Raw genomic sequence first — 26,019 nt, forward strand, 5'->3', positions numbered from 1 at the left:
AATGGGGGGGAGGAGTGGGAAACACTCACCGGGTTTTGATGGAGCCCAGCCGGATGCTGCTGACGCTCACCAGCCCACCGAGGGTGGGCGATGCCTGGACGGGGGAAAGGAAGGCGCATTTCAGGGGGAAAGGTCTGCCACCTTCACACGCCTAGGACTGGCAGCCCCAGATCCCGCTTCACTTCTGGTGGGGGATCCCCGTCTAACCCCGCCTAGGAGTCACCTGCAAGGTCCCACCTCTACATACAATCATCATCATCATAATTATTATCATCTTTATTTATCCCCCGCCATTTTTCCAAAACTGGAACTCATGGCCGCTTCCAGATAAAAAATACATATAATTAAAAACATACAAAGTCTACATTAAAATAAGATTAAACTATTTCCAATATTAAAACAATATTAAATTGTTCTCTGGAACTCTGCGGATACTACTCCACGCCTCCTTTGCTCCAACAAAAACGTGCGGGCCACGCGCCGCTCTCCTTGAAAAGGGCGCACAGGAGACCCCTCAAATGGGGCGAAGATGCGGCGCCGGCGCTATCCGGCCGTCTGTGGTCTCCCCCTCCCAGTTCTGGGGGTTTTGTATGTGTGTTTCCACGAGGTCCTTCAGCGCCCTAAGCCCGGTAAGGGGGGTGGGGCGCGTCGAGCTTTCCCCAGGAAGCAAGATGGGGGAGGGGGAGATAGAAATGAGCGGGGCGTCTGCGCGCCCTCGGGACTCACCTGCGCGCTGCCCCCGCCGCTCTCCCTGGCGCAGCGGACCAGCCCGGCCAAGCCGCGGGAGGGCGCTAGGGGGGGGCCTCCATGGCCCCCGCCGCTGCCCTCCCGCACTAGCCCGGCCAAGGTCTCCAGCACCAGCCGCCCCGAGGACGGCGTCGCCCCCGCGGCAGCCCCCAGCGCCGCCGCCATCGCGAGCAACGCTGCTTCGCCCGCCCCCTCGGAGGTGGCTACGGCGCCTGCGCACACAGACAGGCAAGGCTGGAGACACCCCCGGCCCACCCCCTGTCTGCCAGCAAGGCATGCCGGGAAACTGGAGGGGGGGCGGCGGCGGAAAGAGACCCCGGTGGGGGGGGAGGAATGGCTCCGGGGGAGAATGGCGCCTTGAAGCTGCCATTTGCTCTCCAAGCGGAGCGCCTCCCCCCGGCAGCTGAATTCACAAGAGGGGAGGGGGTGAAAAAGACCCCCAACCCCCCCGCGCGCGATGGTGAATTGCTGCTATTCGCTCCTGCTCCCCGGAGAGCCCGCTCTTTGCCCGGCACCCCAGCCAGGACACGCGGGGGGCCCTGAGCATGTACAGAGAGGGACGTGCGCATGTGGCCGGAGCTGAACAGGCAGGGTTGAGCCCCGGAGCCTCGCCTCTACAGCGAAAAGTGCCGGGACTCAAACCCGCCTGAGGAAGAGTAGGGGATGCAGCCCCGTCGGAACCTCTTGCGACAAGCGAGGGGAGGGTGGCACTCTGTATATGCTCGAGGGAGGCTGCGCGCCCACACTTTCTCTTTTTGCAAACCGGTGCCGTCTCGCGGGGGGGGCTTATCTGCCTGTTGCAGCGTCCCGCTCTCCCGGTGACGTCTTCGCCTCCCCCCTCCCTCAACCAGCTCCCGTGCGCGCCCTGCCATTGGCTGCGGAGGTGCCCACGTGACCGCGGCCCGGAGGCCAGCCATGGCTTCACTGTGGTCCGCTCCGCCCTGCAGCCCGGACTCGGGTCTGGAGCAGCCCCGGCAGTGAGGAGGAGGAGGAAGAAGAAGAGGAAGGCGGCAGAAACGGGCGGCATGGGGGAGAAGGCGGGAACCAGGTAGGAAGGGACCCAGGGGTCCTGGTTCTTCTCCGCCCCCCGTCCGCCACTGGGGGTCCTGTTGGGAACCCAGGAGTCCTGCCAACCATTCCCCTGCAAGCGCACGCCCGCTGCTCCCAAAGAACCCAGGTGTCCTGCCCCCTCCTCCCCAACGAACCCCGAGATCCACCATCCCCCAGTCCTCCTGGCCGCTTCCTTTCCACCACCCCCGGGGCCCTCTCCTCATCTGTCAAAGAAAGTCTCCCACTCTAGAGGACCCAGGAGTCCGGGCTCCTCTCTTCTCTTTAAGGGAGGTAGTCGCTCTCCCGCCTCCAGAGGACCCAGGCGTCCTGGCCGCTGGCTGGAGCCTCTGCCCTTCCGTGGAACCCCGGCGTCCAGGTCGTAGGGCAGGGAGGGGGGGTCATGTTCCCAAAGGACTGGCCCAAGGTCTGGGGCGGGGGTGAGTCCTTTGCTTTCTGAGGCTGAGGTGCCTAATCCGGGCATTAGGGTGCCAGGCAGGGGGCTGACATGTGGGGAGGGGGGAGGGTCATCCTGGGTCTGGCGGTGAAAGAGGAACTGCAGCTGCCCCAGCCCCAGCGGCTTTTCTGCAATCTGTCCTGGAGGACAGGGGGCCCCGTCATGCATAGACTCTTGGTAGGGGGTTTCTGAACATCCTGTGAACTAATGCTGGGCGGGGAGTGCATCCGTTTTTGCTCGGGTGGAGAGAAAGCAGAAGTTTCTCTTTCTCTCTCTCTCTCTCTCTTCTTTATTTACTTTATTAGTCGCCGATTAACCTAGCCCTTGGAGCCAGGCAGGACTTGGCACCAAAGCCCCATATGTGTGTGGGGGGGAGGGATTTGCCACTTGCAGGCAGGTGGCCACGTGTATGTATGTACACCCCCCCACCTGCTTTATTGACTTGGAGGTGAGAGGAGGCCTGACGCAGGCAGAAGCATGATGCTTCCTTCCAGAGGCAAACCCCACTTCTCAGCCCCCCCTTATCCCAGCCCCCTTAAACTTGCTAAGGAGCCTGAATTGCACTGCGCCACCAAGTAGGACGGGGGGCGGGGTACAGAAGGAGGGGCTCGCCTGGGCTTTTATAAGGAACCTGCTGATCATCGCACAACTTGCCTGGGGCAGGAAAACAGGAAGTCTCCCCACATCTGCACCGTGACATTTTGAAGGGAGTAAACAACTTTCTTTGCTCTCTCTGCCTTTGGGGTGGGTTAGATTTTATCATTATCGCTTTTAGATTTTAATGTTATTGTATTGGTGTGTCATTTTGTGTCATTTTGTTCATTTTCTACGTCGCCCGGAGCAGCTGGATGGCCAGCCAGATGGGCGACTAAGAAATCCAATAAATTAAATTAAATTAAATTAAATTAATTAAATTAAATTTCCGTGGGGGTCGGGAGGGCAGTGCCAAGGTCCCTTTGCTGCTCTTTATCCATTTTGGCACACGCCTGAGGTGCTTCCACCTGCACCCCTTTGGGGCTTACCAATAAAAATGTCCCCCCACATGCAACACTCCTGGTGCCCTCGTGTTGTCCTTGAAAGGGGACAGCAAAACTCCCCACCTTCCTTTGCCCCTCTGTTGTGCACCAAAGTTCTGTGCCCCGATGAAACTCCAGCTGGGGTAAAGGGAATCCTCCGTCTTTCTCCTAAAGTGCAGGTCATGGTGTGTGCATTTGTCTGCGTGTGAGAGAGAGAAGTTGGCCTTCTGTCCACTGAGGGCCTTCAGGGCTGCCCCACAGCTACAATGGAGCCAGTTCTGGAGAGGGGTATTCAGAGCGTGTCCTTCTCCCTCTCTGTCACCTTGGAGAAAGAGCCCCTCCCAAGTGTAATGAATTGTTGTAAACTGCCCAGAGAGCTTTGGCTATGAGGCGGTATATAAGTGCAATAAATAAAATAATACATAAATAAATAAGCCAACCTAATTTTAGGACCAGTGCAGCATGTTTTCAAACTTTTGGGGTCCCCATCCGCCATCCCATCGATCAAGTCCTGTTGGCGTGTAGAGGACTGGGAGGGGGGAGTGCTGGTGAGAGGGGAGGGACTAATTTTTCAGGTGGGATTTGTGGAGGGGCTGGAAGACCTTCTTGCATTTGGGTTTCGGGGGAAAGGCCATAGGGCAGGGGCAGAGCAGGTGCCTGGCCTGCAGAAGGGCACCAGGTGCAGACTCCCGGTAAGGCTACGAAAGGGTCCTCGCCTTAACCCACAGAGAGCCGCTGCCAGTCAGTGTAGCCAATACTGAGCGAGATGGGCCACTGATCTAAGGCAGATCCCCATGTTCTGTTGCGCCGCACCCCCTCCTCTTTCCCCCCTTCCAGTACACAGATTAGGGAGAGGGGCTATTACTCCCGGGGAGCTGCTCCCCACCAGCCCTTGACAGCAAGAGGACAGCTGCTCCCGTTGCTGCGGTGACGCCCAGGAACCTGTCCTGATGCTGTTCCCATAGCAACACTTTGCACTGATCCCTGCTGGGAGGATGGGGGGGGGAGAGCTGCCCCAGGTGTGTGATGTTTCCAGGGGGGGAATGAGGGGAAACCCTTATGTTGGAAGAAAGGGAGGTTCAGGAGTGGGTGCCCCACGTGGTGGGGGGGCTGGGGAAGGGGTGGGGGTCCCTCGTGCCTAACCAGGAACATCCCTTTTCTCTCATTTCTCTGGTCTCCCCCAACAGAGTTTTCAAGAAGTCGAGCCCCAACTGCAAAGTAAGTGCCCTCCCCCTCTTCTCCCCCCAACACCCCCGTTATCCCCTTTCCCCACAAAATCCACCCCGCCTGCTTCTCTCTGAGCTTGGCGCCTGTGCAAGGAGGGCATGACGGTGTGGGGGGGTCACCTTCCCCATCTCTAGCTGTGGGTTTCCTGTCCCTTGCCTACCCCCCCCGTTTCCTTCCGCCCCAGCAGCGCCTGTGAAAACCAGGAACTGGCTGTGGCGTCGAGCAGGGCGCGTTTCTCTCGCTCCTCTCTCAAAGCGACTCCCCCCCCCCCGCCTGGGCCTGTCAGTTGCACGAGACACCCCGGCCCTCTCTGATCCAGAAATGCGAGCAGGGAGAGGTGACCCCCTCCTCCCGGCCCGCAAAAGCGATACGTTCCTGCTGGAGTGCGGGAAGTTGCTTCGTTTGGGATCTGGGAGGAGAGGGTGTGGAGATGCAAGGAGGTGCGCATCGGACTTTGCGGGGTGCAAGCTGGGCACAGCTGGAGGCAACTCGCGGCAGGCTAAAGTTTGGGCCTTTCCCCACGTGGGGCCTTGGGTCACTTAGCGCAAGGAGGGGCCGCTTCCTCCGGTGTGCGCTGGGGTTGGGGGGGGTGTTGAATGCAGGTACCCGCTCTGCTTTCGAAACGGCGGCAGCTGCAAAGCGACGGTGGACGCCGGGAACTGCCTCTCTGGGGCTGCCCGTAGGCGCCTGCCCGAAGGCCTGGAGGCCTCTCCTGGCCAGGCCTGAGTTAACCCGGGGGGGGGGGTGCTGCCGGTGCTTTCTCGTCTCCGTGGTGATGGTGCCTCGGCTGAGTTGGCTGCTTCCCTCCCGGGGGGCGCCTGGCAGAGGCTCCTTGCGGGCGGGCGGGCAGGGGTGCCATAGAGAAGGCCCGGGCAAACAGGGCGGGTTGGGGGAGGTGAGCTGGTGCGGGGGGGCCTGACGGAAAGCAGTGGAGGGAGGGGCGCAGGATGGAGCCCCTGGAGCTGGATCGGATCCGGTGCGAGGTGCCTCGCGGACTGCGGGTTTATCGGAAGCAGCTGGGCACCCAGGTGGGCTCGGCGGGGGGGCAACCCCCCACGTGCAGATTCTGGCTGGGGGGCTCAGGTCTGGAGACGGGGGACAGCAGAGAGGTGGAGGATGTTGTGCCAGGGTTGCGGGGCTGCTACGTGGAACTGGGATTGTATCCACGTCAGCTCTACTCGGAGTAGACTCTCTGAAATTAAGACACCTCAGACAGCCGCGTCCGTCAACTTCAGTGGGCCTACTCTGAGTCGAACTGACTTGGCTGCAACTCTTGATCTTGCCGAGTAACGGCAACCCACCGCGTAGCGGTTGTTTACGCAGCTGATTTAATTGCATTGAGTTTTGAACAACAAGAAGGGGAGGCGTTGGCCCAGAATTCACCCCCACCCCCAGGCAGAGATTCCATTTTGCTTCCATCTAACGGGGGCGTCTTGGCTCTCCCCCCCCCCTCCAGCTCACCGTCTACTTGGGAAAGAGAGACTTTGTGGACCACTTGGACAGAGTCGACCCCGTAGGTGAGTAGTGATGGGGGGGTGCACGAAGAGTAGCTGGGGCAGCAGGTGCAGATTGATGGCAGCCCCCCCTCTTACCCTAGAGAAACATTCCCCTCTGCCTCCATGGATACTCTCCTTTCGGCACTTAGAAGACAAAAGAGGCCAGGCGCTCCCCCCACAGAGGCAGGGAATAGTCCCCAGGAGAGAATCTCTCTCCCCATCAAAGAACTGCGCAAGAAGCCAAACAGCATGATGCGCTCAAAAGAGGCACACCTGACCTCCCCAGTGCTGTTTGCTGAAGTGCAGCTGGGGGGGGCTGCCAATTTGTTTGAGGTGAAGCTAGGAAGCTCTTGTCTTAAGTCTAAATTCTTTCCCCCAGCCCCTCCCCCAACCTGCTGTCTTGTCCCATGTACAAAAAATACATTTTAAAAATTTATTTAATTTATATCCCACCCTGCTTCCCAGAAGGAGCCCAGGGCAGCAAGCAAAGACACTGAAAAGACATCTTAAAAACAGACTTTAAAATATATTAAAACAAAACATCTTTAAAAAAGAAAGCTTTAAAAACATCTTAAGTCATTCCAGCACAGACTCAGACATACACGCAGGGCAGGAGATCAGTTAGGGCTCTTGCAACGTAACTTGCATGTTGTTGACCCTAATATTTTCAATAACAAAGAGACCTGTGGCACCTTAAAGGCTAGCAAATTTGTTATGGCGTGTGCTGTCATGGACTAGAGGCTGTGAGTTGTTATCCTGAGTTGCAGGTACTTAAGAGACATGGTTCAACTCAGGATAACACTTCATCCCTTTGGTGAAGAGGCCTCTAGTCCATGAAATCTTAGGGCAATCTGGCGCCCTCCAGAGGTTTTGGACTACAACTCCCAGCAGTGCCTTGTAATTTATGCCTTTATTGGCCAACAAAAAAAGGCAAATGCTATTATAAGCTGCATTAACAGAAGTATGATTTTCAAATCGTGTGAAGCACTAGTTCCCCTCTATTTGGCACTGGTTAGGCCTCATCTTGAGTACTGCATCCAATTCTGGCCACCACACTTTAAGAAAGATGCAGACAAACTGGAACAGGTTCAGAAGAGGGCAACAAGGATGATCAGGGGACTGGAAACAAAGCCCTATGAGGAGAGACTGAAAGAACTGGGCATGTTTAGCCTGGAGAAGAGAAGACTGAGGGGAGATACGATAGCACTCTTCAAGTACATGAAAGGTTGTCACACAAAGGAGGGCCGGGATCTCTTCTCGATCGTCCCAGAGTGCAGGACACAGAATAATGGGCTCAAGGTGCAGGGAGCCAGATTCTGACTGAACATCAAGAAAAACTTCCTGTTAGAGCAGTGTGACAATGGAAGCAATGACCCAGGGAGTTGGTGGGCTCTCCAGCACTGGAGGTCTTCAAGAGGCAGCTGGAAAGCCATCTATCAGGGATGCTTTAATTTGCATAGAGCAGGGGGTTGCACTGGATGGCCTTATAGGCCCCTTCCAACTCTATGATTCTGTGGCCTGGGGATAAAAAGGTTTGTTATTCACATAAAAAACCTTCCCGAGAACGGGAACTGGGCAGATTTGACCATGGGAAAGTTGGGCGCAAGGCAAAGGTTCTGTTCCAGGAAAGGACACAGGATGGTATAGAAGGAACTGGCCCTCCCTGGGGAAGAGCGGAGGGGCAGGAGCTTTTTGCACTGTGGCTCTACCTATCCAGGGCAAGGGGGGTGGGAATGGTGGTCTATGTTTCCCCTTACCCACCCGCCCACATGCTGTCTCTTTTCTTGCCCATCAGATGGCGTAGTGCTGGTGGACCCTGAATATCTCAAGGACCGGAAAGGTAGCTGGTGGCCAGGCACTGGGGGAGGGGTGCAGGAGGGAAGAGCAGTTTGTTCCTGATCCTGGGGTGTGTGTCCTATTTTTTATGGTGAAATGGCTACAGTAGACCCTTGCGGTATGGGGGGAGCAGGGTAAAGGAGACAATTTGAAGGCAATTTCTTTGCGCTTCTGGTGTGATTTTCACTCACATTACCACAGAGGAAGGATTCCTGGAATTGAAGCTGTGCATTCAACATACAGTATGCCAATAGATGCAAATTTATTCCAGCTAATTTTTGTTCTCTTCCTTAAGCTCAGGGAAGATGGGGAGCATTTTTAAAAGACAAAAGTTAAAACATTAAACATTCAGCTGAGAGAATAGAAGTATTGTTGTCCTCTATGCAGAAAAGAGATTTTGTTTGCCGCTGACCCTAATAAAATTGGCAGCTGTTTAGCACTCTGATAGAAGTGGAAGACAGCCCGGCTAATCTGAGATCTTAAAGCCAGAAAAGAAGTCTCTCTCTCCCCCTCTCCTGCACCAAACCTTAAAATGCTTGAGATTGCTGCACAGTGGCTGATAATGGGGAGGGGGCCACAGAAGAGGAGCAGGGAGAATTTATATGGAATGTTAAAGTATCTTCAGAATTCTATTGCAGAGCAGAAGCAGGAAATCTAAATGCCCAAAATTGTGTCATGGGGGAATTGAATTGTGTGTTATGTTCCCTTTTCAGCTTTCCCTTCCCTTTCTTGCCTCCAGACTCTTATTTCCCCCCCCCCTTAGTGTGTGGGGCTCCAGGATTTTTTTTAGCAAAGGGAGAGGCTGGGGAGTGAAGCTGCATAGCAATAGAGACAGACCCTGACCCCCTTCCTTCCAGTGTATGTGACGCTGACCTGCGCCTTCCGATACGGCCGCGAGGACCTGGACGTGTTGGGGCTCTCTTTCCGCAAGGACCTCTTCTTGGCCTCATGGCAAGCCTTCCCACCTGCTGAGGACGCATCTGAACCTCTCACCCGCCTGCAGGAACGGCTGCTGCGGAAACTGGGTGCCAACGCCTACCCCTTCAGTTTCATAGTAAGATGGCCAGGGGGTGGGGGGTAGAGGAAGCCTGAGGTTTTCACCCCAAAGTATCCTCCCCTGCTACACTATGCCAACAAAAGAACCCTTTTCATTGCCCCTGCCAACTGTGTGCTAGACTTCCTTAGTTACCCCTCCCTAAAGCTACTTTGCCCCCCCCCCCAAAAAAAAGTGGTGCAAAGTGTTTGGGATGGACTCTTCCCACCCAGACCTGTCCATTTCCCCTTCTCCCTCCACACCTCACCCCCCACCCATGCTCTTAAGTTACAGCAGGAGTCGCCAACCTTTTTGGTCTGGTGAGCATGCCTGGAATTTGACCAACAGGCACGGAGAAGAGCCCGATAGGGCAACGTGATCGTTGCCTGCTCCCCCCAAGACGGACACACACACATCTTGTGCTTTTCTATGGGGTCTGCATGAAAGTCTGATCCAAAAGAATTAAAACTGATCCTCTTGAATTTTAGATGGGATCTCAAAAAAACCATTATGAAAGTAAAAGCTTACAGTGGTAGGCAGCATGGTTTTAAGAAAAACACCACAGACCTTGTGCTTCCCATTGATTCAAAGCACGGATCCTCATGAGATCATTGTGAATTTTATATAGGATGACAATAAAATCACCAACAAATCACAGAACACGTCTGTGGGCACAGAGGTGACCTAGGATTCGATGGTGGTTTTGGGGGATCCCTTGCAAAAATGATGTATCCATAAGGATCTGTACTTCATTTCCATGACGTTTCCATCACGGCACGGCAGGGATCTGTGCTTTTTAAAATTCAGTCAGTAGAGACCGAAGTGACCTGAGATTTGATGGTAATGGTGGGGGCTTGACGAAAACCCTTGCCGTTTCGATAAGAGTCCATTTTCCTGGATCTGTGTGCGTGCGCATGCTTGCTTTCTTGCTCTCTCTCTGGCATCCCACTTTCTTTTCCCTCCCTCCTGTTCACCCCATTCTCCACCCCCCTCCAAGGTGGCTCCCCCCTCAGTCATCCTGCTGCTTGTTCAGCTGTCTACTTGCCAGTCTGAGCCTTGAAAGGCCGGTGAAAGAGGAAGTGGGGAAAGCCGTCACTCTTCCAAGTTCCTTCTTCAGCTCTATGTACTTTTTGGGGGGGGGGGGGAACACGATGCAAACAGCCTTGCCCACCTCAAGACGGAGGCAGCAGTGAGCGGTGGTTGCAGGGGTGGGTGGGTGGGGTGGGGGCATAGACACTTCAGGTGCAGCAGGATAATTTCTTGAGGACACCACTGTGGCCACGCCAGAGTTAGAGGTCCGTGAGGGTAGGGCACTAAACAGCTGTCTCCATTTGAAGGCCCTTTCCTGTAGTTCACTCTCAATGCTTCTGCATACCCCACAGATCCCACAGAACCTGCCATGTTCAGTTACCCTGCAGCCAGGTCCTGAAGACACAGGAAAGGTACTGGGGGGGGGTTCAAAAGGGGTTAAGGGCCCATTTTGGGAATGGGGAGGAAAGGACTGGAATAAGGGATGTGGTCCCAGGCTATGGTCTGAAGGCACATGAGGCCAGCACCCTCCTGAAGCTAAGCAGGGTCAGGTCTGGTCAGTGCCTGGATGGGAGACTGCCTGGGAACCATATGTAAGCTGCCTTGGGTTTCTCTTGTGCATACTATACTGAAACACGTATGGGGCGGAATGGAGGGGCCCTAGCAGTGCTAGTCATGGGGCGGGATGGTCAGACAGCGACCTGGAGCAAGGACTGTCAGCGTTAGCAGGGACTGACCCTGCAGCCTGTCTCTTCCCTCTTCAGGCTTGTGGAGTAGATTTTGAGATCCGGGCTTTTTGTGCCAAAAATCAAGATGAGAAGATTCACAAAAGGTAACAAGACTTGCAGGTTTCTTGTTTTAGGGATGTGAAGTTGGGGTGGGGGCAGTAAGTGAAGGTGACGTCATGTGGGCCAGGGGAGAGGCCCCTTGGAATTGAGATATAGGGCTACAATGGAGAACCAACGTGGCCTGTCGCAAAGAGGGATTGCACAGAGCATTGCATTTATTTTATTAAAGTTTTACGTAAAACAGCCTCCCCAGCCTCCAGCTGTTTTGAACTGCAACTCCCATCAGCCCCAGACAGCAAAGCTGTGCTCTGCAGTCCAGGGCATCTGGAGGGTGCTAGGTTAGGGCAGTATGGTGTACCTCCAGAACAGCCGGGCACGTGAGTACAAATCAGTGTCTGCGAGATCCACCCCTTTCCATCTGCTTTGTTCAACCCCCGGCAACATCTCCAGGTGAGGCTAGGTCAGACTCCCTGCCTGAACCCTGGAAAGCCGGTGCTGCCAGTCAGTGCAGACATGCAGCTTCCTAAGTTCAGCCCACCCCGCCCCTTCCCTGGCTGCCCACCCTCTCTGCCTAACAGGCACGAGGACCTCTGCCGGCTTTCCCACAAACATGGGGATGCTGCCCTTCAGAAAGTTGTCCTGGGTGAAACCCATACAAATGCCTAAGAATCCATTAAAAAAGCAGCGCTTAAAACACCTGCTCACCAGAAGTTGAAAGGCCAGGGGGCGGGTCATAAGGGCTCCTTCACCTGGTGCCCAAACATAAAAGTAAATGCCAGGTGAGCTTCCCATTATCAGGGGGCCACCACTGAAGAGGCACTCCCTCCTCACTCTCCGCCCAGAGAACCCAGGAGTCCTGTCTCAGTCCCCTCCTCTTTTAACTGCTCTCCCTGCTTGCCTCCCTCCTCCCCCCATGACTTGCTCAGGAATTCCGTCCGTCTTGTCATCCGGAAGGTCCAGTATGCCCCAGAGAAGCCCGGCCCACAGCCCATGGCTGAGACCACCCGCCATTTCCTGATGTCCGACCGCTCTTTGCACCTTGAAGCTTCTCTTGACAAGGAGGTGGGGGAACATTTGTTTATTGGGGGGGGGAACAGCAGTGCAGAACCTTTGGCCCTCCTGCTACTGATGAACTACAACTCCCATCAGCCTCTGCAGCAAGCGTGGCCAACAGCCAGGAACGATGAGAGCTGTAGTTAGCAACATCCAGAGGGCCAAAGGTTCCCCATGCCTGCTTTAGAAAGTCTGCGTGATGCAAATCTTTAATTCCGAGTTCCTGACAATGAGGTCGCCATAGTCAGGAGAAGCCGGTCTGAAGGTCTGGCTGGCCAGCAGAGCGTGCAAGAGCAGGAGGTCATCACTCAGGGGCTGAGGGTGGTCTTGGGAGAAGGAGGCAAGGGCTGGCTGTGGATTATGTTTTTGGAAATGGGCCTCCCGGCTCAGCTACATTTCTGACCCCCCTCCCTTTTCTCCCCCCAGCTTTATTATCACGGTGAGCCAATCAGCGTCAACGTGCACGTTACAAACAATTCCAACAAAAGCGTCAAGAAAGTGAAGGTGTCCGGTACGGAGAGGGACCCTGTAGAGCCTGGCTGGGGGGGTGCTGGGCCAACTTGGAGCCATGTGTCTTGGGGCGGGTGGGGCGAGGAGCAAGACCCGGGCGTGGGCTGAGCCACCTTGCAGAAGATAACCTAACCCAGCCGGGCTGGGAGACTGTCTGTTCCCCCCCCCCTTTCTGCTGCATGGATATAAAATGAATACTGGCTCAGGAGCAAGGACTGCAGAATCCTAGGACTGGTGAGAATTAAAGACCATGTCTAGCCCCCACACACTGCTGCCCCCAAGAGCCAAGACCACCTAGCGGTTCCAGAACCCCAGCCTGGAAAGGCGCAAGCAGAACAAACCGCTCTCCCAGGGAAGGCAAAGTACTTAAGGGCTCCATTGAGCATCTGCAGAGTGCTTGGGGGAGAGGGTATAATGGTATCAGAGAACTGTCCTTTGTAAGGATTCCGGGTGCTGCTAAGCAGAACTCTGGGGGGTGGGGTAGCTGACACTCCCTTTTCCTACAGCTGACTTTTTTCCTTCCTTCCCTCCCTGCCCTGCAGTGCGGCAGTATGCAGACATCTGCCTTTTCAGCACAGCCCAGTACAAGTGCCCCGTGGCCCAAATTGAACAGGAGTAAGTATGTACCGCGCTGCCTTCCCTCCCAGCTGCTGTGGTCCTCTCCACCCTCTGGCCCTAACCTCAAACTGGAACTTGGCTTGGAGCAAGGGGGGGCTACAAGTGTTTGATTTGCTTTTAAAAAAAATTGCAATCTTCATTTCTCCCCCCAAAACAGAGGTGCCTTTGGACAGCCTTCCCCAACCTGGTGCTGCTCTGGCTGTTTTGGACTATGACTCCCATCAGCCCCAGTCAGCACAGCTCCGTAGGGCTGATGGGAGTTATAGTTTGAAACCTCTGGAGGGCACCATGTTTTTAGGTGAGGTGGGGACTGCTCTGTTGGGATTATAAAATCTGTAAAATGGCACTTGGGAAGTTCAGATCTGAACTTTGTTCTTTGTTGTTAAAATCAAAATAATAAAAAAGAACCTTCCTGGTTTGGGATTTGTGTGTTATACATTCCGCTGAAACCTGGTCTGACTGGCTGTCCCTCCACCAACTGCACTGATTATTTAGGGTTGTGGGGCAGTGGGGGGCGGATTTGCCTTTCATTCTGCCGTCTCGATCCCGCCAGCGACCAGGTGGCCCCCAGCTCCACCTTCTGCAAGGTCTACACGCTCACGCCACTGCTCAGCAGTAACCGGGAGAAGCGCGGCTTGGCTCTCGACGGAAAGCTCAAGCACGAAGACACCAACCTCGCCTCTTCCACCATGTGAGTGAGACGGCAGCCCCCTCCCCACGGCTGCGGGGGCACCCTGGGTTTTATTAATACAGGGCATTGGTAGGCTGCTCCTGAACTCACTGACTAGCTTATCGTTTTTTTAAAAAACCCACTTAGAAACATAGGAACACATAGAGTCAGACCACTGGTCCATCTAGCTTAGTATTGTCTGTACTGACTGGCAGCAGCAGCTCTGCAGGGCTTTAGATGAGGGTCTCTCCCAGGAGATAACAGGGATGGAGCCAAGCAAATGGGCTGCCACTCTTCCACACCCACAGCTACAAAAAAAAAAACACCTTGCTGCACCAAGATTACAAACAGATAGCCAGATTATATAAATTTTATTTAAAAGTGCCTGGGTGCCCAGAAAGGTCTTCCTGCGATGCCAGGGAGATTACAAAGGTGCCAGGCAAGCCTCCCTCGGGTGCCACCACTAGAAAGGCCACTCCCTGGTGGTTGCCCCCTTCCATTCCCCACAGGCGCAGAGGAGTGCCAAAGGCTGCGATCCTGTGCAAGTGTGATGGGCACAGTGGGCATGACTGACCTCTGGGCTAAACGTGCACAGAATTCTGCTGAAAGCCTCCTTTTCCTGGGTGGGGGTGGTGGCAGTGGAGTGGGAGGATGAAGAGCCCCTTCCCCAGGGGACAGAGGCTGCCATGGGGACCGTCTCCAGCATGACTCCAAATAAGCAGGTATCTGTATCTGGCAATGAGGGTGAAAATGACAGCCCTGCAGGTGGGTTCATTTTCATGCAGTGGAGGCTTCACAGACACCTGCCATCTGACAATGCTCACCCCCCCACACACCGAAAAAAACCCCAACCTTCTTTTGCATTGCAGAGTGAAGGAAGGTGCCAACAAGGAGGTCCTGGGCATCCTCGTCTCCTACCGCGTCAAAGTCAAACTCGTGGTGGCCAGAGGAGGGTATGTAAGGGAGAGGGGAGATGGGTTGCTCTGCCCCCACCCCCACCCCTGGACCCATTCCTCCCTGAGCTTGACGGAGCACCCTTCTCCTTTCCTGCCCCCCAGGGATGTCTCTGTGGAACTGCCTTTTGTCCTCATGCACCCCAAACCACCGGACCAGCCCTTGCCGCCCCAGCCTCCATTAGGTAAGGTTTAGAAGGGGCGGTCTCTCCCTCTCCAGACCCCACCCAACCCAAGGCAGATGCATTTGTTCCAGGGCTGGGGAGGGACAGCCGCCTCAGGGGAACGAGGCTGTTCACTTCTCTTCCTCCTGCTCCCTCCTAGCCGCTCCAGAGACAGACACGCCAGTCGACACAAACCTCATTGAGTTTGAAACCAAGTAAGATGCATCTTTGGGAAGGCTTCGGGGAGGGGGGGGGGTTGGTAGCAGGGCGAGGATGCAAGTAGAGAGCCCAGCACCCTTCAGGCCCCACAGTCAGGGCAGAGGAAGTCTGGCACAGCCCATAGTCGGGGGGGGGGAAGAAGCCTGTCTGTGGAAAGAGGGGGAGCCACAAAATATTTCCTGGGTGCCCTTGTCCTGGTGGAAGTGTGTTGAGTTGGGGCAGGTGAAGGGGATGTAAAAGTACCCATCTTTTTGAAGGGTTGTTCTCCCCCCCCCCCCCCGGTGATCAGGCCAGCCCTTTATCAACCATGTGAAAGGGGCCGAGGCTTTGAGCCCAGCAAGCCATGCTTTTGTGCCCCTGCAGCAGTCTGACTGTGCCCCTTTCTTTTTCTCCCCCACCCCCCAAGCTACGGTCAGGATGACGACATTGTCTTTGAAGACTTTGCCCGCCTGCGGCTGAAAGGGGTGAAGGATGACAAAGAGGACGATGAACAGTTCTGCTAGGGAGGGGGCTGCCCCCCCCAGCCCCACACAAGCCCAGCAGGTCCATCCAGGAATAGCTGGGGGGTGGAAGACAGAGAGGAAAGAGACACCCCCCCCTTGTACGAATGTCGCCTTGTCCTCCTATCCTTTGTCATAGGAGCCGTTGCCCCTCTGCCTTGTCTCTTTAGTGCTGTATGGGGGGGAGGTTACCTGGGGGGGGCTTTTAATGTGACTAAAATTGGGGAGTGGGTTGCCCCAGCTTTTCTTCTCTCCTCCCCCTTTGCTTTGCTGCTCCTGCATCATTTTCCAGGTGGGGTTTTAACTTTTAAGGACCCCCCACTTGTTTAACGCACTGGAATCATTTCTTGGGCATTATCGTCTGATGGTTGTATTTCCAAGCACCACAATGTGTGTCTCTGTCTCTGCCCACCCCACCCCCACTGTCAAGAATTCCCCCTTGTCTTACTTTTAAATGCTATTTTAACTGGTTAGGGTAATGTTGGTAACACAATTCCCACCTCTCTCCTTAAAATCAATTGGGGGGGGGAGATGAAGCACCTTTGTCTACCCCCCCGACCCGTCAAACCCCAGAAGGCAGTGGGAAGAGAGCCAAAAGCACACACACTTCCCCCCCCCCCCGCTGGGATTGGGGCTTCTTGAGCCAACTGGGGGAAGGGCACAGCCTATGCCAGAACGTCTGTCTCTCTCTCCTTTGTGCCCCCCCATGTTTGCAAATGTCTCCCCCCCCCCCAGTACTGCATTTGTCTGTAAACAGGTGCAGGGAAGAGGGTGCAAAGGCCATTATTTCCTACATTGTCTGAGCAGAGAGGAACAACTGAATTAAAAAAAAATGGTTAACAGATGCCTGGTGGTTTTATTGAGTGACTGGAGATATATATATAATATATATATACACATACACCCTGTTAAGAGGCAGGGGTAGCTGAAAGAGTCATCCCTTCCCTTGCTTTGGGGGGAAGTTGGTCCTTGGAAGAGGTGAACTATTTTTGAGGGTATCAAGGGCTGGGGGTGCACAGGTTAAGGGGTAGGGGCTCCTGCACTGTCTTGGTTGATGGGGAAAGGTTGCAGGTGAACCATGGGGGAGACCACCCTCTCAGCGGCTACGCCCCCTCACCTCTGCAGCTGGCTGAGGAAACCTGTGGCCCTCCCCTTGCTAGACTCCCAACTCCAGGGATGATGACAGCTGTAGACCCACAAAACCTGGAGGGCCACAGGCTCCCCCCCCCCAAAGCAGGAAGACCTCTATGCAGCAACAGGGGGGGGAAGGTGTAAATGCACCCACAGATGTGCTTTGAATTCACAGAGCTTAAGATATCTGCCACTAGGCAGCACTACTCCTGACCCCACAGCTTGTATGGAGAGCAGCCTCCTTGGTGGTGGCCCCTCCTTCTGCACAATGCCCAACACCAACCTGATTCCCCTGCCCAAGTCAGGAAGCCAAGCAGTAGCTGGGCCTTATTCATCATTGGACTCCACTCCATCCCACCCCGGTGCAAAGTTGCTCTGGCCACTACAATGGCCGCCTCCCTCAGCTGGCTTTGGAAGAGCTGCTCCATTCACAGTTCAGCCGCCTCAGGAGATCTGCCCCTGCAGCAAGAGAGGAGCGAGTTACCACGCTGGGAAGCAGTTATGCTGACCCACCCACCCACATCCTAAGGAACGAGTATACTGTTACCTGCGGTCTGGGGTTAAACCGCACCCTGCACTCCTCAGAGGAGATGAGGCGCCTGTAGGGCTAGACTCCGTTTGCTCTACTGCTGCAGCCTAGAAGGCGGGGAGGGGGGGGAAGAGAGCGCTATGGCAACTGACTTCCATCTACTTGTCGTGAGGACCCAGCTTGGCATTTGGTGGCACAAGACACAGTCTGAGCTCAGCCCCAGCACCTTTTTGAACTCCCATCAGCCCCACCCAGCAACGGCCAACGGTTGAGGGATGATGGGAGCTGTAGTCCAAACCACCTGCAGGGCACCAACATTCAGAAGAGCCTGGCTGCTGGATCGAGCCAAAGGGGGTCCATGTGGTCCAAGTTCCTCTTCTCCCAGTGGCCAACCAGACACCCCAGAGGGAAGCCCACAAGCAGGTCCTGAGCACGAGAGGTGCAGTTTCCAGCAACTGGTAAACCAGGTAGGGAAGTGCTCTGGCTAGTCAGTTCCAATGCATGCTGCCTGCCCCGTGGATAGCTCTTATCCGCCACCCCCATGCATGGTTTCCCTGTTCTCCCCCATTCTGCTGACCTGCAAGAAGCCTGCAGCCCCCAGTTCTGTGCCTGTTCCTGCAGACACCCAGAGGAACATAGTAAGTTCCTTATACAGAGGCAGACCATTGGCCCATCTAGCTCCATACTGTCTACACTGACGGGCAGAGGCTCTCCAGGTTTCAGGCAGGGAGTCTCTCCCAGCCCTCCCTGAAGAAGCTGTTTGGGATTGAACCTGGGACCTTCTGCGTGCAAGACAGATGCTCTGCCACACAGCTACAGGCCTTCTCTGTCCCGCTGAGATTTAACAGCATAGCAACCCACTTCCCTCTGCCCCTCGAGTAACCCACACTTCAGCCAGACCGTCTACTTTTGCAAAGAGACAACCTTTCTAAACTCTGGGACTCCCACACACAAGGAGTGAGCTGGCCTCCTTGGGTGCCGTTTGCAGTTGTGGCAGTGAAGCTCTGACTATACTGTCACAACCATCAATACTCTGTGTGTTGTATTGGAAGGGGAAAGGAAGCGAGAGGAGCCTGAGAGGTCTGTCTGGGCTATCCCGTCTCCAGTTGCCTTACTGGAAAGATCCTGATGACATTTTAGGGACCACAATAAACATCCATACAGAAAAGCCTGTACTTTAATGCTTCCTTACAAGCCCCCTCAGAAGGATGTGTAGAGAAGCGGGGCGCAAATTATTTTAATAATGTCCTCTCACGATCTCCCAGACACCCAGGCACCTACCTTGCTGTCTGCCTTGTCACAAGATGTGCTGAAGCTGCTGTCTCTCGAGGAAGTTTCTGTAGCCGGCCCCAGAATCCTGCCACAAGAGACACGCATGATTTGGGTAGGACAAGCCAGGGGGATACCGTCCTTTCCTAAGCGAAGGGCTTCCTGGAGGCAACAGCACCTATTGCTCAAAGCCAGGACTGGCCTCTGCCTCTGTGAACTTAGCTACTTAAAAAAAAACAACTCCCCTTTCCAGTTTATTGGGTCTCAACGCAGCTTACAAAACCTAAAAACATTCCAGTCCATTTATTAATTACATTTTCATCCTGCTGCTTTTCTCCCAATTTCTTTTACTGTCATAATGACCGGGCCTAGCATCAGCATGCTACATGGCCGCGCAAGAGGCAGGGCTCACTGCGATTGATGCTGGCATTTAAACAACAAAAGCAACTTCTGTTAAGGGCCTGGTACAGAGGGTGGCAGAAGCTGCCCAGCCCAGGAGTTCCCTGATCAGTGCCAGGCCCCTAAAACATCAAAGGGCACACCGTGTGTCAGTGCTTGCCTCCCATCTCAAAGCATCACCCTCATACTGCCCCCCCCCGGCTTAACAGGGACTGGCTTCTATGCCCAGCACAGATTTTTTTTTTTAAGGGCCTGGCCCCAAAAGCAGCAGGTGCATCAGGTGATTACAGCAGGAGCTTCCCCTCGCCTGCCCACCCCCCGCTCACAAAGCAAGGCAGCCAGGTTGTGCTTTGCCCGCCTACCTGCCCCTCAACCCTGGTGCCAGGACTGACAGCCCAACCTTGACTGTCATGTGCACAGGACGTGTACGCACCTGAGTGACCCAGGGTCACCTGGTGCACTTCAAGGCTCATCTCTCCTCAGTGACTCCTTCCCTCCCCTTTTACCCCTCAACCACCAGAAGAAACAAGTCCTCACAGGGCAGCTGCCTCTCTTGCGCTCGCCAGCTTCTCCTGGAGGCGCCTCACCCTCCGACGGGACCTGTGGCAGGTGGGGAGAAGGCAACTGGGGATTCAAGGCTGGAATGTATTTCACAGAACAAAAAGTCTTAGTGCAAAAAGCGTCCAGCATGCCCAAGGCGGGGAGGCTGCTGGGTTTAAAGGGTCCAGAAAGCATGCAAAATTTATTTATTTATTATTAAATTTATTAGTCACCCATCTGGCTGGTTGTCCAGCCACTCTGGGCGACGTACAAAATAAAGCGTACAAATACATTAAACATTAAAAATCTGAAATAGTAGTAAAACCTAGCCCACCCCAAAAGCCTGCCTGAAGAGCCAGGTTTTCAACACCCGGCGGAAGCTCATCATAGAGGGGGCATGGCGGAGATCATTTGGGAGGGAGTTCCACAGGGTGGGGGCCACAATTGAAAAAGCCCTCTCCCTAGTCCTCACCAGTCTGGCTGTTTTAACTGGTGGGATAGAGAGAAGGCCTTTTGAGGCTGATCTTGTTGGGCGGCACCACTGATGATGCTGGAGGCGCTCCTTCAGTTAGACTGGGCCGAAACTGTGTAGGGTTTTAAAGGTTAAAACCAACACCTTGAATTGGGCCCGGTAAGCAACTGGTAACCAGTGCAACTCTTTTAGCACTGGAGTGATATGATCTCGTTGTCAGCTACCTTTAATCAGGCGCGCCACCGCATTCTGTACCAGTTGCAACTTCCGGACTGTTTTCAAGGGTAGCCCCACGTAGAGCGCATTATAGTAGTCTAGGCAAATACTGAATTTGGAACGCTAGCATTCTTGTCTCCATTATCAACCAGCAAGACTTGCCATAAACACTTTGCTATGCAATCAAGGTGAGAAGATTTGGAACGCCAGGTCTCCAAAATCCAAACTCAAATTGTCCCCCTTTCCCTCAACCAGCACCCCAATGTCCTAGATGAAGTAGAAAGCGGTGGAAAAGCCCACACCCCTCCCTTCCCTCTCCTCACTTTTCTTCCTGTTCATTGGCCCAGTTCACTCGCTTGGCCTCCATCGCCTTCTCCTTCACCCAGCGGGCCTCCAGGTCCAGACGTTCTTGCTGGGACTCCTGCAAGAGCCCCTGAACCCACTCCAGGTCCTTGCGCAGCCCCTCAGCCTCCTGGGAAAGGGTCCAGGCCTGGCACTTCACCTCCTCGTACTGACGGTTAACAGCAGCCAAGTCCTGGGCAAGGTGCCTCATCCTGGGAAGGGCACGAGATGCAACATAGCACCCAATTAATTTCTCAGTGGGGCATATTGTGGTTGAGAACAAGTAGGGGATTTTTCTTTTGCCTACTCGTCAATTCTGTTATTTAAATATACTTTTTAGTTGATTTTCATTTGTAATGTTTCACTTTCTGATGTTTAGAGAATATTGTATCTAGCTGTTTACAATGTAGAATTCTTGTATTTTTATAGCTGATTTTTATGTGGAATGTTTATTTTGATGCTAAAGTGGGATGCTTTATTTAGCAGTTTGTGGCTGTTATGTGCCTCCAAGTCGACTACGACTTATGGCAACCCTATAGGTCAGTGACCTCCAAGAGCATTTGTCATGAACCACCCTGTTCAGATCTTGTAAGTTCAGGGCTGTGGCTTCCTTTATGGAATCAATCCATCTCTTGTTTGGCCTTCCTCTTTTTCTACTCCTTTCTTTTTTCCCCAGCATTATTATCTTTTCTAATGAATCGTGTCTTCTCATGTGTCCAAAGTATGAGAACCTCAGTTTCATCATTTTAGCTTCTAGTGATAGTTCTGGTTTAATTTGTTCTAACACCCAATTATTTGTCTTTTTTGTGGCTCGTGGTATGCACAAAGCTCTCCTCCAACACCACATTTCAAATAAGTTGATTTTGCATAGACCAGCCTTTTGCCAACCTAGTGCCCTCCAGCTGTTTTGGACTCCAACTGCCATCAGCCCCAGCCAGCACAGCAGGATCAGGCCAAAAGCTGATCTAGACTAATGAAAAAAAAAAATCTGCATTAACAACCCACTTTGCTGGCTCTCTCACCAAGAATTAACCAGTCTCTCTGATGAGGAACCCTGTTTATCTCAAAAGCCTGCACCTATTCAAATTGCCCAATGAATGAATATCTCCTTCACTTGCTAATGCAAGTAAAATAAAATCTGGGGACTTAGGCCAAATTTTTAAAAAAATGAAATTTAAGGAATTGAGGAAGGATAGCATAAAGGCAGGGGGGCAGGGGTTCCCCCCCAAAGAAGTCCACAATGTCTTCCAACCAACTTGCCTTCCTTTCTATTTTTATTTTTCTCTAATCTGCTTTTTTCACTGTCCAACTTTCACATCCATACACAGAGATCGGGAATACCATGGTCTGAATAAACCTGACTTTGGTGTTCAGTGATACATCTTTGCATTTGAGGACCTTTTCTAGTTCTCTCACAGCTGCCCTACCCAGTCCTAGCCTTCTTCTGATTTCTTGACTATTGTCTCCATTTTGGTTAATGACTGTGCTGAGGTATTGATACTTGACAAGTTCAATGTCCTCATTGTCAACTATAAAGTTACATAAATCTTCTGTTGTCATTACTTTAGTCTTCTCAATGTTCAGTTGTAGTCCTGCTTTTGTGCTTTCCTCTTGAACTTTCATCAGCATTCGTTTCAAATCATTACTGGTTTCTGCTAGTATGGTATCTGCATATCTTAAATTATTGATATTTCTCCCTCCAATTTTCACACCTCCTTCATCTCGGTCCAATCCTGCTTTCTGTACGATATGATCTGCATATAGATTAAATAGGGTGATAAAATACACCCCTGTCTCAGACCCTTTCTGGTGGGGAACCAATCGGTTTCTCCATATTCTGTCCTCACTGTAGCCTCTTGTCCAGAGTATAGGCTGCGCACAATCAGATGCTGTGGCACCCCCATTTCTTTTATAGCATTCCATAGTTTTTCATGATCTACACAGTCAAAGGCTTTGCTGTAATCCATAAAGCACAGAGTGATTTTCTTCTGAAATTCCTTGGTCCGTTCCATTATCCAACATATGTTTGCGATATGATCATTTTATAGAATGCAGAATTTTGTTGTTATTTTTGTATTTAAGATGTCTTAACTAATCTCCAAGTGGTTTACAACACAAGTGGTATATAAATTGCCCAAATTAAAACAACAACTTGGAACTGCCATTGGGGGTTGAACCTGTGGCCTTGTGCATGGAAGCAGATGGTCTACCATGTGCTACGGCCCCTTCCCCAGATCCCACCAAGGGGGCTAAATGAAAAGGAAAGAGGAGGAAGTGGGGGGGGGGGAGAAAATTCTCCGTTCAACTTCTGGGCCTGTTCACGCAATATTTACTTGAGATCCCCAACCTCAAATATTCAGGTCAGTAAGTTGATTAATGATCATTACATGTAAAGTGCCTTAAGAAGTAGGTGTGGTACACTGACTGAATTAAAATAACAGAACAAATGCTGCCCACAGGCTTATGGTCTCGTAAAAAGAAGAGGGCTGTTTTTCACTCCTGCCCTTCAAATGCTTGCCACAAAGGTGATGCGTGCATGGTGGGGGCAGGAGGTCCAGAGGCACGGTGAGGGAGGAAGGGAGCAGCCGGCAGATAGAGAAGGAACAGCCAGAGAAGCAAGATTTAAGGAAGAAAAGTAGCAAGGACAAAACACAGCCAACCAATCTCAGCGTCTGGCTCAGCCCAAGAAAATGCCATCAAGCAGCCCCTTTTCCCTCCCCTCCCAAGACAAGAGCAAAGCTGTCACCTCTGCCTAACAGTGGCTGCAGATTCCACGAGGAACTTGTGCAGGACCCCAAGATTTCACTGTGGCAAAGGCGGGACAGGGGGCCAGTTGCTGGCAGCAGCAGCAGCTAAGGAGTTGGTCTTTGCATCCCTATACCTCGGCCTCACAGGAAGATGCCTCTGTTCTCACACCAGTGTCAGAGGCAGTAAATGCCTCTGAATCACAAGTGGGGAGGGTGCTGCTGTTGTGGGCTTTCCACTGGGGCATCTATTTGGCTGCCCACGGTGAAAACTGGAGGCTGGACTAGAGGGGCCTGATCCAGCCACAGGGCTCTTCTTACAAACGTATTCTGACTCAGTGAGCAACCCTCACCCCCACCCTGATTCCAGTTCCTTTCTAGAAAATGGAGGACTGCCCCCAGTTTTTTTAAAGACGTCTCCCTCAGAGCTAAAACCCACCTTCCTCTCCCACAGCCTCAGTGGCCAGACAAGGGGGGTGGCACTACCTTGCCCGTTGATCCTTGTTCTCAGCCTCTGTCTCCCTCAGGACATCCGTAAGGAGGTCGACCTGTTGGCGCAACTGCAAAGGGGAGCAGCATTAGATGCAAGGAGAAGGGATGAACATCTCTAAGGGCGAAAAAGGATGGGCGGGGGTGGGAGAAAGGCACCGGAGGCAGAACTCAGAAGGTGCAAAGATTTCATCCCCCACCCCACAGCCACAGGAAGCTGCCTTATGCCAGGAGAAACCATTGGTCCATCTAGCTTGTCTGCACTGGGTATCCGGCCAGGAGTCTCTACCTGGAGATGCCCTTGGGACTGAACCTGGGGCCTGCTGCATGCAAAACAGGTGCTCTGCCCCTGAGCTCAGGCCTTTCCCGGTATTTTATTTTCACACCAACCTGTACCAGACCAGTCTGTTCTTCTAGCTAGCCCCACATCACCAGCTCTGACTGGCAGCAGCAGCTCTCCAGCACAGAAAGGTGTTTCCACTCACCCATTATCTGACCCTTTTTTAAAAAGGGGAAGAAGGCTGGAGTTGCTGGGACCTTCTTCATACAAAGCTGCCTTCCCCAACCTGGTGCCCTCCAGATGTTTTTGGATTATTTAAATAAAAGGAGCCCAGAGCAGCAAACGAAGAGTGATGAAACAGAAAGAACCATCTTAAAAAGAAAGCCTCTTCAAAACTACAGCTCCCGTCAGCCCCGGCCAGCACAGCCTTACTACGATGACAGGCCTGATAGGACCACAGCTGTGCTGGCCGGGGCTGTTGGGAGTCAGAGTCCAGAGCATCTGGTTTGGAAAAGCCAATACAAAGCAGGCGCTCTGCTGATGAGTTGTGGTCCCTCAAGCTCTCCCCCTCTATCCTTCAACTGCCACCCCAATTTCTCAGACAAAGTCAACTGGTCCTGCAAGAGGCTTGCCTGTTGCTATTCCGGGGTGCAGGAAAGGCCCTCTAAACAGGATCGACCTTCATAGCTCCCACAGCGCCGCATTACAGGGCTAGGCCCTCGCCCTGGTAAACACCCAGCCTCCAGCCCACCCACCAGGACAAACCTCACCTCCACTCTCTCTTGCCGGAGTTCGGTTATCTCCAGCTCCTGTTGAATCTGGAAGGAGGCCAGTTCCAGGGGGCCCCTGGAAACGCCAGAAGAGGACCCTGGTTCAGCAAATGTCCATCCTCCCACTCCCACTCGCCCCACCAGCCCCGGCCAGCCAACTCCCTCCTCACCGGGAGGCCTCCCCTGCAGGCAGCACCTTCCCTTGCACCACCAGAGCATCAAGTCGGTCCTGGAGCTTTTCATCTGGAAAAGGAAGAAGGCAAGGCAGACCGGCTCAGGAGGGGCTGGAAAGAAAATAGATCTCTGGGGAGGGAAAAGGGAGGTCAGCAAGAGCTGTTGTGGGGAAAAGGGGGCAGAAAAGGTGACCCCCCCTCCACTTTTCTCTTAATCATTGGGAAGCCCAATTAATGTACAAGCAAACAGCTGCTGCAGCAGTCACTACCACCCTGGTGCTGTAGGACTACATCTGTGGTGGCTGGGGCTGCAACATCATCTGGAGGAGCACCAGGTTGGCAAAGGCTGCTGTTGTAGCCCCAAGATTCTGCACCAGGCTGAGGGTTGGGCACATGACCTCTGAGGTCCCTTCTAACTCTATGCAGGGAATGCACCCTTCCAGGCCTCTGTCTGGCCCGCGGGGCTCTCCGCAGGCCACACCCCTCACCGGCCCTGCGTCACAGCCTCCTTGGGTGCTTTTGCTGGCCGGAAAAGTGCCCTTGAACTCCGAAAACGCCTCTGGCCTGAGGGAGGACAAGAGCGTGGGTGCACGGCCGTGTGCTAGAAACAGTCCTAGTGAACAAAGGCAACATTTTCGTCCCTTGTCCTGCATCCCACTGGGAGGTGGCCCCCGGATGGCTTCCCAGAATAGAAAGCGGCCCTCAGGGCCCCCATCCCTGTTCTCTGCTCCGGGTGGCGCCGGCTCCCTCCAGGCGAGCTCAGGGCAGGGGAGGTGGAGGCGCAGGCTGAATGGAGCCCCGCCAGGTGCCTGTGGGGCGAGCGGGGCCCATCCAGCCGCCAGCACCCGCTTCACGCGGGGGCCGTCCCGGTGCCTCAAAGGCGACAAGCCCAGAGGCTCCATTATTGGCAACGGCTGGCGAAAGGCCTCGTCCGCCACTTCGGAGGGGCATAAGAGGAGGCCGACGCGCTAGCCGCCCTCCGAAAACCAGACTGTGAGCTTCACTAATCCCCTCCCGAAGGCACTTCTAGTGGCAGCGAGTTCCGTGGGCTCTCCTCCCCTGAGCCCCCCACGACCGCGCCTAACTCGTCCCTCCGGGCACTCTGCACACGTTCAGAGGCTCACGTCGCTCCAGCAGCCCACGCAGGCCGCGCACGCGCCGCTCCCGCGTCCGCAGCTCAGCCTGCACGTGCTGCCTCCACCCCCCGCGCAGCATTCCACCCCCTTTCGGATCACGTGCCTCCCGGCAACCGCAGGGGCTCCTGGGAGCTGGAAATATTATGCGCAAAAAGGCCCGCCCTCA

General features: G+C 53.9%; 3 protein-coding genes across 6 annotated transcripts in view; 1 reads left to right on the forward strand and 2 right to left on the reverse strand.

Moving 5' to 3' along the window:
* PELP1 (proline, glutamate and leucine rich protein 1) overlaps positions 1-1,840 on the reverse strand; it is a 16,020-nt gene extending 14,180 nt beyond the window's left edge. Inside the window, exons 1-2 of one of the 2 annotated variants that reach the window (XM_061591062.1) lie at positions 727-1,840; positions 30-94 (exon numbers count right to left, since the gene is read on the reverse strand). In XM_061591062.1, coding sequence (XP_061447046.1) covers positions 30-94; positions 727-912 — 251 coding nt within the window. In that variant the 5' untranslated portion in view covers positions 913-1,840. The remainder of the gene's footprint in view (positions 1-29; positions 95-726) is intronic. The other variant, XM_061591061.1, reaches the window with a different exon arrangement.
* Positions 1,106-16,207, forward strand: ARRB2 (arrestin beta 2). Of its 2 annotated transcripts, XM_061591065.1 has the most exons (15): positions 1,106-1,795; positions 4,455-4,485; positions 5,951-6,011; positions 7,786-7,830; positions 8,684-8,880; positions 10,242-10,301; positions 10,653-10,720; positions 11,603-11,738; positions 12,156-12,240; positions 12,782-12,854; positions 13,411-13,548; positions 14,397-14,480; positions 14,586-14,665; positions 14,805-14,859; positions 15,270-16,207. In XM_061591065.1, exons 1-15 carry the CDS (start codon positions 1,773-1,775, stop codon positions 15,364-15,366), a joined length of 1,233 nt encoding a protein of 410 aa, XP_061447049.1. In that variant the 5' UTR covers positions 1,106-1,772; the 3' UTR covers positions 15,367-16,207. The 2 variants fall into 2 exon arrangements, with proteins under 2 accessions (XP_061447049.1, XP_061447047.1); XM_061591063.1 differs by lacking the exons at positions 1,106-1,795; positions 4,455-4,485 and adding an exon at positions 5,418-5,522.
* On the reverse strand, positions 16,200-26,002 carry LOC133367176 (leucine zipper putative tumor suppressor 1-like). Of its 2 annotated transcripts, XM_061591074.1 has the most exons (9): positions 25,842-26,002; positions 24,715-24,787; positions 24,545-24,620; positions 23,492-23,565; positions 20,243-20,473; positions 19,229-19,291; positions 18,305-18,380; positions 17,042-17,130; positions 16,200-16,953 (listed from the first exon to the last, which is right to left on the reverse strand). In XM_061591074.1, exons 1-9 carry the CDS (start codon positions 25,930-25,932, stop codon positions 16,923-16,925), a joined length of 804 nt encoding a protein of 267 aa, XP_061447058.1. In that variant the 5' UTR covers positions 25,933-26,002; the 3' UTR covers positions 16,200-16,922. The 2 variants fall into 2 exon arrangements, with proteins under 2 accessions (XP_061447058.1, XP_061447059.1); XM_061591075.1 differs by lacking the exon at positions 17,042-17,130 and having other exon boundaries at positions 25,842-26,001.
* Between the last annotated feature and the right edge of the window lie 17 nt (positions 26,003-26,019).

Source organism: Rhineura floridana, chromosome 11 (assembly GCF_030035675.1).
Source record: "Rhineura floridana isolate rRhiFlo1 chromosome 11, rRhiFlo1.hap2, whole genome shotgun sequence".
Classification (NCBI taxonomy): Eukaryota; Metazoa; Chordata; class Lepidosauria; order Squamata; family Rhineuridae; genus Rhineura; species Rhineura floridana.

What these genes read in the sequence shown, in the direction of transcription:
- ARRB2 (XM_061591063.1), top strand. Translation starts at nt 5,442, where the DNA reads ATGGAGCCCCTGGAGCTGGATCGGATCCGGTGCGAGGTGCCTCGCGGA. An exon ending in ATATCTCAAGGACCGGAAAG is followed by an intron (nt 7,831 to 8,683) that starts GTAGCTGGTGGC and finishes CCTTCCTTCCAG; the next exon opens with TGTATGTGACGCTGACCTGC. An exon ending in GTCCTGAAGACACAGGAAAG is followed by an intron (nt 10,302 to 10,652) that starts GTACTGGGGGGG and finishes TTCCCTCTTCAG; the next exon opens with GCTTGTGGAGTAGATTTTGA.
- LOC133367176 (XM_061591074.1), bottom strand. Translation starts at nt 25,932, where the DNA reads ATGCTGCGCGGGGGGTGGAGGCAGCACGTGCAGGCTGAGCTGCGGACG. An exon ending in AACAAGGATCAACGGGCAAG is followed by an intron (nt 20,474 to 23,491) that starts GTAGTGCCACCC and finishes TGCCCTTCCCAG; the next exon opens with GATGAGGCACCTTGCCCAGG. An exon ending in GTGACAAGGCAGACAGCAAG is followed by an intron (nt 17,131 to 18,304) that starts GTAGGTGCCTGG and finishes CCCGCCTTCTAG; the next exon opens with GCTGCAGCAGTAGAGCAAAC.